The sequence below is a fragment of the Acanthamoeba castellanii genome (genome assembly GCF_000313135.1).
Source record: "Acanthamoeba castellanii str. Neff unplaced genomic scaffold scf7180000084741, whole genome shotgun sequence".
In the NCBI taxonomy this organism is placed as follows: Eukaryota; Discosea; order Longamoebia; family Acanthamoebidae; genus Acanthamoeba; species Acanthamoeba castellanii.
In genome coordinates, this window is record NW_004457702.1 from 964,764 (window position 1) to 975,062 (window position 10,299).

Here is a 10,299-nt window from a genome sequence, read left to right on the forward strand (position 1 = left end):
GCGATCACTCGTCAGCGAGCTCGGGCTCGGGCTCGGGCTCTGCTTGGGCAACGAATTCAAGATCGGTGACCAAGCCGAAGTGGTCCGACGGCCACACTCCCTGGGCATGTGCGCAGAATTGAGACTGACGGTCATGTGTGACCCAACTCAGGGGAAGAGATGAGCGTACGATGTGGCCCTTCATCGGCGCCGTGCCGAAAAGTTCAATCCGCTTGGGCCGCCACTGGCCGCCGGCGGACTTCCACAACACGCGATCGTACCTGCATGCACTCAGTGAGCGCCAAGCTGCCAACCATTAGCAGCTTGTTCTGAAAGCTACGTACCTCATCTGCTCGAATTGGCGTATCATTCGGTTAACCTCTGAGTCGAACGTGTAGCCCTTCTCCTCTGGACCCTTTGGGTCAGCTGCTGGTGGCCGGTACATGCGAGCGTGAGCGTGCAGCACGAACCTGGGCGCAAGGTGGGCCACACGTCAACGTAGTCGGGGTAATGAGCCGCGATATTATCGTTCTCCAGCGGCATCACCCTAAGACAGCGCAAAGCGTCGTGAGTCTTCTTAGGCGGTCGACCGCGTCAATATAAGAGCATCAGAGGTGGGCGCACCCTTTGCGAAAGTTGCGGTCCGAGTCGAAGTTGAAGTCGCCCATCAGCCCAGCGTGCGGCGACGAGGCCAGAATTCCTGTGTGCGACACAGCCAAGGAAATGCAGGCATTGTTAGTCACCAGGTGGTGCTGATGCTGATGCTGGTGGCGCTTTGCTGTGACCAGCTGGTCACCTTACCCGAGATCTTCTCCAGCTGTTCGGCTCGTAGCTGTGCAGAGTCCAGACTCTCAAGGTGCACGGTCCCGATTGAGACCTGTTGTACAACAGCACAAACCCGGCGCATGGTCAGTAGGAGACTGTTGTGTACGAGGTGGTGGGTCATCTTCATCATCATATTGGTTGTCACAGGGACGTACCGTCTCCTCGTTGATCGTGTAAGTGGCGATCAAGGCCCGTCTACCCATACTGGTGGGCAGCTTCCACATCGTAAGGTCCGCCATGGGTATCCGCGAGAGGATCACTACGCCGTACCTGAGCAGGTCAGATCGATTGTGTGAGCGTCGATTGGCGCCGATTGTAGAGGAGAAGGAGGAGAGACCCATTGAACGTGCGCCCGTTCACGTCGGAGGCGAAGTAGTGCTGTTGTACATATTCGTTGTCGGTCATCTCTTCGATCCACTCCATGTTGGCTGCGCACACACACGCACGCACGCACACACGACACAGCGTAGGGCGTGAGCAGCAACGCCCAACATTGACGCTGGCAATGAATGTGGTGGAGGGTCGCGGCACCCTCTTGCACGCAGATGACATCGGCATCGAGCTCGGGCAGCATGCTCAGGATGTGACGAAACCTTATGGTTGGTTGAGGGCGTCCTTTAGAGCGTTGGTGGCACGACTCGCGCATGATGGCAATGTGAAGCTTTTACCTTCCACGCATGGTGTTCTGGCCGAAGAAGACGTTGTAGGTGGCCAGGCGCAGCGAGGTCTTGTTCACCTTGTGGCCCTCCCCAGCCTGCACTCGCCCTCGTCAGCAACCACGCACGGTGCAGAGATTGCAATGTGGCATACGACCAGGTCGAGCTTTTCCCACGAGTGCTTGGCCGAGTTGTATCTGTAGGGCTGCAGGGCATAGGACGCTGCCATTTCCTGTGCCATGCCAAGATGCAAATTTGAATGCAAGGATGATTATGCCCTGATAATTATGGATTATGAATGATAGGGCAGCTTTCGACAACGTACCGCCACTGCCGGTTCGCTGGCGACGTTCAGGGCAGGCACCACCCCTGGGCGTGCTTTAGTGGCTCTGCTCCCCATGCAAGGTGGCGAGTTCATATAAACAAATCTTATTTTATTCTTCTAATCAGCCTGTTGACTTGAAAAGGGTGTGCTTGTTGTGTAAAGAGGGTCGTACAGAGGAAGATGATGGAAGCACAAAAGACAAAATGCACAACAATGCACACCGCACACAAATGCAGGCACATGTACATTCACCCAGCTCCCTCCCAGAGGAGAGAGTGGAGCGTGGCAACCCAGACCAGGCTGACGATCATCAGTTGATGCGGGTGGTCGTGGGGGAGAGTCGCATGTTGTCGTCGCTGTGGTAGCCATTCAGCTCGGGAACACCCTCGTCGGTCGGGAGCTGCGTGGGGCGAGATGTGTAGCGTGACCTTTTGAACAAATTACGGTTCGCGGTGCCATCGTCTTCATGCACGCTTACCTGCAGGTATGGGCTCATCGCCGCCGCGCCGTTCATACGGGCGATGTCAGACTCGGTGTCCTCCGCGACAATGTTGGTGCTCCTCTTTGGCTTGATGCACTTGTACCTGTGTGGAGGGTCGCTCGGGGTGAGCTGACCCTGCGCACGCGCGCCGGTGGCCTCAAGCAGGTAGGTGTGTGAACAGTACCAGAGCCACATGGCGGTGAGGGTCAGCTGTTCGACGGCCGTGATGACGTAGGGCAGCCACGTCGTCCAGTTGTTGCCAGCCAGAATGGCCTGCGTGACCGTATAACAGTGGTGAGCAGCAATGGCCGTGTCAGTCCGTAGGTAAGAGTTGATGTGTTGAAACGAACCTGGAAGCAAACGACCAGGATGTTGCCTGGCGCCTGGATCAACAGCATGGTGATGCTGAGCGCGCCGGTGTCCTGTCAACCACACACACACACACACACACACACACACACCGCGACAAAAGCAAAAGTAATGAGCAAAAGCGCCAGGTTAAGGTGCACGTGTGGTGCTGGTAGCGCACCTTGGTCTTGTAGGTAACGTAGATCTGGGGCAGCCACACGAATCCGATGATGACGGACGAGATCAAACCCAGCGCATAGGCGTAGCCTGTGTAGCTCTGCGAATGGGAGCGAATACGATGCGTGCGGTCAGGATGATGGCGACCAACAAAGTCTCTCGCGAGACAGAAATGATCATCCATCTGAGACCAACGTACATCTTCATCTGAACCCACGAACGCGATGAAGAAGAAAGCGGAAGCCCCCAGGGCAACCAGGAGCACAAAGTTGAGTACCAGCATCACCCTCGCAACCAACTACACAGCGATCGCGGTAGAAGAAATTATTAGTAACACAGAGCACCGCAAGCACGTGGCAAGGAGGTGAGGCGCGCACCCTGTCCGTGCGCTTGCGGACGGCCGAGACGTTGTTCTTGGGTGTCATGTCAAAGTAGTACACGATGCATATGAACCTGTACATACATACATACGTACGTTGTTACATCAAGAGATCAGCAACACACGAGCAGACAGACAAACAAAGCTCAGCGCGCAGTGCGTACAGGAGGAACAGGCAGAAGGGTCCCACGAACAACTGCTCGAGCGGAAGCAGCTGCTGGAAGATCTGGCCAACGGTCTGCAGACACGCACCACGCACCACATCCCCGATTGAGACGAGTTGAAGAGTTGGCGCTGGGCGGGTTAGCAGGTGGTGTGGCGCCCAGACTACGTACGAGGTAGCGACAGCACTTGATGGCGTTCCAATCGAGCATGAAGGCGTTGATGAAGGTGAGGTAGGCGCACACGAAGGAGAGCCACATAGTGAGCACGCTCACTCCCTCGCTACTCCGGCGCGCGATGATCATCCAGAACTGTAGGAGAATATCAAATAGTAAGAAAAATAATACGAAATTAAAAAAAAATGGTAGTGGATTAACAATCAAAGAGGGGCTACCTGGGGGATGTAGGAGATGACGATGCCCGCGGTGAGAAAATATCCAACCACCAGCGCAACCACCGGGGGCGCTTCGAAGCAGGACGCATCGTCCTTGGCCACCATCTTCCGCTGTGCTAATGCCTCTCCTTTTTCTTGCCTCTCCTTTTTCTTTTAAAAAATATATAACCAAATCGGTTGATGGCGTGTGGGACGTTTCGTGTCTTCGTGTTCGTTGTCGACGACCGGATTGCCCTGTATTCCGGTGAAAGAGGCCCGCGCGTGCTGTGTCGTGTGTCGTGCTACTCGTGAGGTTGTGTGCTGTCCAAACTTAATGCTTATTATTATTGGGTTCCATAACTTTGCAGGAGGGTGGTCAGGCCGCCTTCTTCTTCTGCCTCATCTCCAGCGATGGCTCGGTGTGGCTTCTTCTCGTGGATCTGCTGTTGGTCCGCTGTCCGATCGCGTACCCGCTGCTGCTTGGCCTTCACATCGTCGTCACGTTGTTCGCTCTTCCTTCCTCGCTTTCGTCCTTTCTCTTTTCTTCGAAGCTTCCGTTCCTCTTCGCTTTCACTTTCGCTCCGCCTGGGCCGCCGGTGCGGGCTCCTTGATGAAGATGACGAAGATGAGTCCCTGCGCCTTCTTCCTCCCTCTCTGCGCCGCCTCTCTCGACTCTCGCTCCGTCTACTACTCCTGCGAGTGTGGGCACCGCCTGAAGACGTGGCCCTCTCCCTGCTGCCGCTCCGTTCTCGCCGCCCGTCACGCTCGCCTCTCGGGCTTCGACTGCGGCTTCGGCTTCGGCTTCGGCTTCGCCTCCGCTTCCTCCGTCGCCTTTCGTCTTCTCGTTCCTCGGCTTCTCTTCTCCTCCTTCTCTCCTCGCGCTCGCGCTCCTCCTGCGCTTTCCGCCTGCTCTCGTCGGCCTTGTCCTGCTTCTCCCTCTCCTTGCTGGTGGAGGTGGACGTATCGGTGGCGGCGGTGCTACTGGCGGAGAGCTCCTGCACGACGTGCTCCTTGCCGGTGGAGATGAGCTGTGCCAGCAGCTTGGCTCGCATCATGCGCTTCCTCTTCGCTGCCGCGGCAGCTGCTTTGGCTTGCTCGTCTTCGCCTTCGTCTTTGTCTTGCGTCGCAACGGAGGCGTCCGTGCCTTGGCTGCTGGCGGGGCAGGGGGGTTGTTCGTCGACCAGCTTGACCCATCCGCGCGGCACGTAGCCGACTTGGCCCTCCCGCTCGACCTCCAGCCACCCGTCGACCGTTTCACGACCCACCAGCACTTCGCCCACCTATGCGGAACACGATCAGCGCCCTTTCGAGTGAGCCACAGACGCACAGGCGGAGCGGCACATGGGTGGGGGGGAGGTGAACCTTCATGCTCATCTCTCCATCCTTCTCTGGCGTAAAGTCGAACATGGCGACGTACGACTGCTTCGGCTCGAGAGAAGGAGCGTTGTCAGTTGGCCTTTCGTCCGCGACCACGGCCTCGGCGGTATCAGTTTCCTGGCCACCAGTGCTTTCCTCGGTCTTGAAGGGCTCTTCCTCGTCGTTGTACTCAGACACGAGACTGAGAGCAAACTCGTTGGCCTTTTCCTTCTCTTCCTCCTCGCGCTTCTTGGCCTCCTCCAGCTTGCTGATCAGGAACTTGAGGTAGGAATTGAGCGGATGGCCCTCCACGAGGAACAGGAACATCGGATTGTCCTTTTGCTGCTTCTTCAACGTATTGACTGCCTGCATCGACGATGAATAATTAATAGTCAAGTGAGGAACACATGTGTTTCACGCGCCATCATAGGTCGCCACCACATGTCGCACGTGTGTTGTACCTCGGGTCCCTGGCGGAACAAAAAGCCGGCAGTCTTCTCGATGATCACTCCCATCTTCTTCAGCGCAGGCTGCACTCGCGCACCGATTCAAGCATCAGTCAGCCTGACAGGCGTCTTAAGACAAACAAGAGTTGTAGTTTGGACGTACCGCGATCATGCCTTCGGGCACGGGGTGCGGAGCGCAGTATTTCTCTTCCTCCTCGCGCTTCTTGGCCTCTTCCTCTTCCTGCTTGCGCTTGGCCTCGGCCTCTTCGAGCTCCTTCTTGCGCGCGGCCTCCTCGCGCTTCTGCTTCTCTTCTTCGTCTTCGTGTTGCGTGATCTCGCCGTAGTCAAGCCCCACCAGACTGTACGTGGCCCGCGTGTCCTGCTGCATCTTCTGCCGCTTTCGCTCTTCCTCTATATTGGTGTATGGTGTGTGTGTGTGTGTGTGTGTGTTGTGAGTAATCAGTTATAGTCATGAATGTGGCCTGAGCCGGTTGGACTGTGGCGGTGCGCTGATTGTGATCAGCCTCCGCCTGGGTCACGTGAGTGGAGTGTGCCTACTTACTTCTTCATGACGTGATGCACAAGAAGTAAGTAAGTGAGGCGCACACACTACTCCTCATCTTTTCGAGGTAGAAGCGTAATGATGTGGGAATGCTGGAGTGTGCACAAAGGCATGTGCGAGGCATCGGGTTTGGTTAGAGTTGGCAAACGTTCGCAGGGGGTAAAGTGAGGGCTGACGATTATACCTTTGTAGATGTCCTCCCCGTGCAGGACCATGTCCCAGTAGCGCTCCTTGTCCAGCTTCTTGTTGAGCTTGAGCTCCCTCTCGTACTTGGGATCGCTGGGCTTGCGCGTTCGCGGCAGCGCGTCCCATCGGCCAGCCTGGCGATCGAAGAGCTTGAGATCGGTCAGCAGGGCACGCGCATCGTAACGATCAATCATAAGATCCTCCTTGCCCATCCAGGGGATGAAGTGCTCGCCGCGTTCGATCGATTCCGAGAGCCTGTCATTGCGAAACAGGTTCGATTCGTAGCCCACAATCACCAAACCCTCCAGAAAACTCTGCTGCCGCTCGACATCGCTTAACGGCTTGGCTTTCTTCTTGTCCCTGTGGTGCCCCCTCCTCGGTGGCGCGTTGGGGTCCACCGATTCCAGGCCCTCGAAGGCATTGAAGAACATGCCATCCTTCTTCTGTTGCATCTCTGCGTCAGAACAGAATTTTCAATTCTCCAGTTCACAAGAAAAAGCAAAGCGGAAAGGAAGCGAAAGCCAAGAGATGGAAGGCGACGATGCATCTGCGTGGGGTATGGGGTCGGCAGACGAGCTGCCCGCGACGGTGGAAGGAGAAGAGATGGACTCAATGGTGATTAATGATGCGACGCCAGGGTCCTCGTTTTCGGCCCCAACTGCCTCGTTCGCTTCATCTCCCAACAAGAGGAAGCGACCAGCAAAGGTGGCCATCGCTACTGAATCGTTTCGGTCTTCGCACCGTGCCCAGCTGAGCCTCGAAAGGCATGAAGGTGAAACCACCCCCGCTCCATTCATTCTCTCTCCATTCTTTTTGACCTGCAGCACAATCGATTAGAATCCCTTCTTTTGGGCATCCGTTCACAACCTCACCCATCTACCTTGTTCTGTTGGCCTTTACAGAGGTGGAGGTGTTGGCAGAGTTCCCAACAGGATGGGCGCGCTGCAGGAGCATCAATGATGGTAGGACTGGCCTGGTGCCTCGCTGCAAGCTGTCCCTCCTCTGTCACGATGACTACTACGCTTCTTCTCCGTTCTCTCCTTCCTCTTCCTCATCAGCACCAGCATTCACCCTCCCTGTCTCCTCCTCATCCTCGACTTTGCCGGACTACTCCTTCACTTCGCCTCTCGACTCCTGCCTCCATCCACTTCGTTCATCCACCTCTCCTTCTTCCACTTCGTCGCTCTCTTCGTTCTTTCCTTCCACCGAGCTGCATTCGAGCATGATCACCGAAGATGATGAGCGAGAGGAGGAGGCCAACGAGCGACGCACATCCGACGTCGCACCCATCAACGCCGCCAGCACCGCCTTCTCGCTTTGGCAGCTGCCGTCGCCTCTTCTTCCACTTTCCTCTCCCGCGCCCAGCGTCTTCTTCCCCTCATCAACCGCAACGTCGTCTTCACCTCGGCCGCCTCGCCAGCGACGACGAGCCGGTCACAGCGCCCGAAGGCGACTGGCCCTAACAACGGTGGGCGGGGGAGAAGCGAGTACCTTCCCGCACACCATCGTCGGCTCTTCAACGTTTCCCCACGCCTCTCTTTCGTCGTCTTCTTCATCATCCGCCGATGGCGCATGATAAAAAAGAATTAAAAAAATAAATGCCGCAAATTCTTGTGGTCGCGAAAAGGAAATTGACCAAAGTCTTGGACCGCGGTGACTCCTCACAGGGTTGGTGTTGATTGTATTGCGCAAGCGAAGAAGATCGATTGATCCCATCTCCCCTGCACTGAACATGGCGACTGAGTATTTCAAGGGCATCTCCAAGATTCCTTTCGAGGGTACACTTCACCTTCACCACATCTTGGACTAGCATCCTCACGATGAGAGCACCCTGTTGTTCTTCAAGCGAGACAGCTCGTTTGGGCGCTCAGCTCAATCTTACTTGCTTGCAGCTGGCCCAAGCTTTTCATCATTCACGAAATTCGTTTTGATTTTGGTTGATTATGCTTCTTCTGACTCATTGCTTCTACAGGACCCGAGTCTGTGAACCCCCTCGCGTTCAAGTACTACCGCCCCGACCAGGTGGTGGCCGGTCGCCCCATGAAGGACTGGCTTCGCTTCAGCGTGTGCTACTGGCACACCTGGCGCGGCACGGGCGCCGACATGTTCGGCCCCGGCACCTACTGCCGTCCCTGGTACCCCCCTCCTCCCCTTCTTCTTCCTCTGTATAGACTCGTCTACGTGCGAAGCTGGGCTCATGCGCCTTGCCTGGCCACGCACCAAAAGGGACGATGGCACCAACTCGCTCGAGTCCTACCTCAAGCTGGTCGACGTCAACTTCGAGTTCCTCCAGAAGCTCGGGGTGGAGTACTTCTGCTTCCACGACAGGGACATCGCGCCCGAGGGAGCCACGCTCGAGGAGACCAACAAGAACCTCGAGACCGTCGCCGCTCACATCAAGAAGAGGTGCGTAGTAGTCAGCCAGCACTCTGTGCCCTCTGGGTTTGGCTCATCCCCCCCCCCAATCTCTTTTTCTCGGCCATTCTCCCACGTAGGATGCAGGAGACTGGCATCAAGCTGCTGTGGGGCACTGCCAACCTGTTCTCCAACCCGCGCTACATGAACGGCGCCTCGACCAACCCTGGTACGACCGCCACTCAGCCATGGCAACAGCGTGCACCACCTTGACGCTGAGCGTACTCGCCGTCGTGTGTATGTGTACACTATAGACACGCACGTGTTCGCCTACGCTGCGGCTCAGGTCAAGAAGTGCATGGACATCTCCAAGGAGCTCGGTGCCGAGAACTACGTGTTCTGGGGCGGCAGGGAGGGCTACCAGACCCTGCTCAACACCGACTTGAAGGGCGAGCTCGACCACTTTGCTCGCTTCCTTCAGCTCGCTGCGGTACGCACACATTGTTAAACCAGCATCACTACGTGGTGTGGCCCGGAGCCGTGTGCTGATCAGTTTGCACCTCCTTGGCCGCCACAGGACTACAAGAAGCAGATCGGCTTCCAGGGCCAGCTGCTCATCGAGCCCAAGCCCAGGGGTGCCCCCCCCCCGCGGTCTTCTTTCCCGCTCGTCTCTAGAGTCTTTTCTCATGCCTCCTCGTCAATCCCTCTTGCGCTCGCTCTTCAGAGCCCACGAAGCACCAGTACGACTTTGACACGGCTGCCGTGGTGGCGTTCCTCAAGAGCTACAACCTCGACAAGGTATACGGGACCCGCTATGACGCTACAACTCTTAGCTACACTGCGCTGGTCTCGTTGGCATTCGAACAAACGCTGAACTCTCGTTCAAATCAATGTAGGACTACAAGGTGAACATCGAAGCCAACCACTGCACCCTTGCCGGCCACACCTTCGAGCACGAGCTCACCTACGGTTCGTCCTCGTCTCTTCTTCGAAGTCTGTGGTGTCTCGAGATGGTGGTGTGCTTGGCTAACTTTGTAACGTGAACACACACATCATGCAGCGTCGGCGTACGGCTTCCTGGGCAGCATCGACGCCAACACTGGCGACCCGCTGCTCGGCTGGGATACGGACCAGTTCAACATGGACGTCAAGCAGACCACCTTGGCCATGCAGGTGGTGCTCAGGCAGGGCGGCCTCCAGCCCGGCGGCCTCAACTTTGACGCCAAGCTCAGGCGTGAGTCGAGCGACCTCGAGGACCTCTTCATCGGCCACATTGCTGGTACCCCCTGCAACCTTCTCAATCCCATAACACACGACATGACACACGACACACGACACGACACGACACGACACGCAACTAACTTTGACACAGGCATGGACACGTTCGCTCGCGGCTTGCTGGCTGCGGCCAGGCTCGAGGAGGAGGGCACGTTCCAGGCGTGGAGGGACGAGCGCTACGCCTCGTGGAAGGGCGAGCTGGGCCAGAAGATCGTCAGCGGCCAGGTGACCTTTGCCGAGTTGGAGCAGTTCGCGCTGCAGGCCGGCGAGCCCAAGCAGGTCTCGGCCAAGCAGGAGAAGTATGAGATGCTCCTCAACCGCTACGTCTGAAGAGGAGGAACGCGACCTTTCAGAGAGCTTCTACCTCTTTGCTTCATGAACGAAGTTCGTCTCGTCGAGGCTGATCAAAAG

General features: G+C 56.8%; 5 protein-coding genes across 5 annotated transcripts; 2 read left to right on the forward strand and 3 right to left on the reverse strand.

The window, feature by feature from the left end:
- Nucleotides 1–4: 4 nt before the first annotated feature.
- Nucleotides 5–1,878, reverse strand: ACA1_175470 (endonuclease/exonuclease/phosphatase family protein; the record flags this gene model as incomplete). The annotated part of the gene is made up of 12 exons (XM_004356719.1): nucleotides 5–100; nucleotides 170–260; nucleotides 324–405; nucleotides 450–526; nucleotides 604–679; nucleotides 781–856; nucleotides 960–1,074; nucleotides 1,142–1,232; nucleotides 1,336–1,397; nucleotides 1,473–1,558; nucleotides 1,618–1,692; nucleotides 1,786–1,878. 12 exons carry the CDS (start codon nucleotides 1,876–1,878, stop codon nucleotides 5–7), a joined length of 1,020 nt encoding a protein of 339 aa, XP_004356772.1.
- Nucleotides 1,879–2,095: 217 nt separating this feature from the next.
- Nucleotides 2,096–3,831, reverse strand: ACA1_175480 (PQ loop repeat-containing protein; the record flags this gene model as incomplete). The annotated part of the gene is made up of 10 exons (XM_004356720.1): nucleotides 2,096–2,185; nucleotides 2,264–2,369; nucleotides 2,460–2,539; nucleotides 2,617–2,688; nucleotides 2,796–2,891; nucleotides 2,991–3,089; nucleotides 3,169–3,244; nucleotides 3,335–3,408; nucleotides 3,506–3,643; nucleotides 3,727–3,831. The coding sequence occupies 10 exons, from the start codon at nucleotides 3,829–3,831 to the stop codon at nucleotides 2,096–2,098; spliced, it is 936 nt and encodes a 311-aa protein (XP_004356773.1).
- A 218-nt stretch (nucleotides 3,832–4,049) lies between these two features.
- On the reverse strand, nucleotides 4,050–6,707 carry ACA1_175490 (variant sh3 domain containing protein; the record flags this gene model as incomplete). Its single annotated transcript, XM_004356721.1, has 5 exons — nucleotides 4,050–4,985; nucleotides 5,068–5,427; nucleotides 5,523–5,591; nucleotides 5,671–5,918; nucleotides 6,254–6,707. 5 exons carry the CDS (start codon nucleotides 6,705–6,707, stop codon nucleotides 4,050–4,052), a joined length of 2,067 nt encoding a protein of 688 aa, XP_004356774.1.
- Nucleotides 6,708–6,858: 151 nt separating this feature from the next.
- On the forward strand, nucleotides 6,859–7,831 carry ACA1_175500 (uncharacterized protein; the record flags this gene model as incomplete). The annotated part of the gene is made up of 2 exons (XM_004356722.1): nucleotides 6,859–6,986; nucleotides 7,204–7,831. The coding sequence occupies 2 exons, from the start codon at nucleotides 6,859–6,861 to the stop codon at nucleotides 7,829–7,831; spliced, it is 756 nt and encodes a 251-aa protein (XP_004356775.1).
- A 156-nt stretch (nucleotides 7,832–7,987) lies between these two features.
- On the forward strand, nucleotides 7,988–10,218 carry ACA1_175510 (xylose isomerase; the record flags this gene model as incomplete). Its single annotated transcript, XM_004356723.1, has 10 exons — nucleotides 7,988–8,033; nucleotides 8,228–8,390; nucleotides 8,482–8,661; nucleotides 8,751–8,839; nucleotides 8,925–9,100; nucleotides 9,188–9,245; nucleotides 9,335–9,408; nucleotides 9,507–9,579; nucleotides 9,671–9,889; nucleotides 9,983–10,218. The coding sequence occupies 10 exons, from the start codon at nucleotides 7,988–7,990 to the stop codon at nucleotides 10,216–10,218; spliced, it is 1,314 nt and encodes a 437-aa protein (XP_004356776.1).
- Nucleotides 10,219–10,299: the final 81 nt, after the last annotated feature.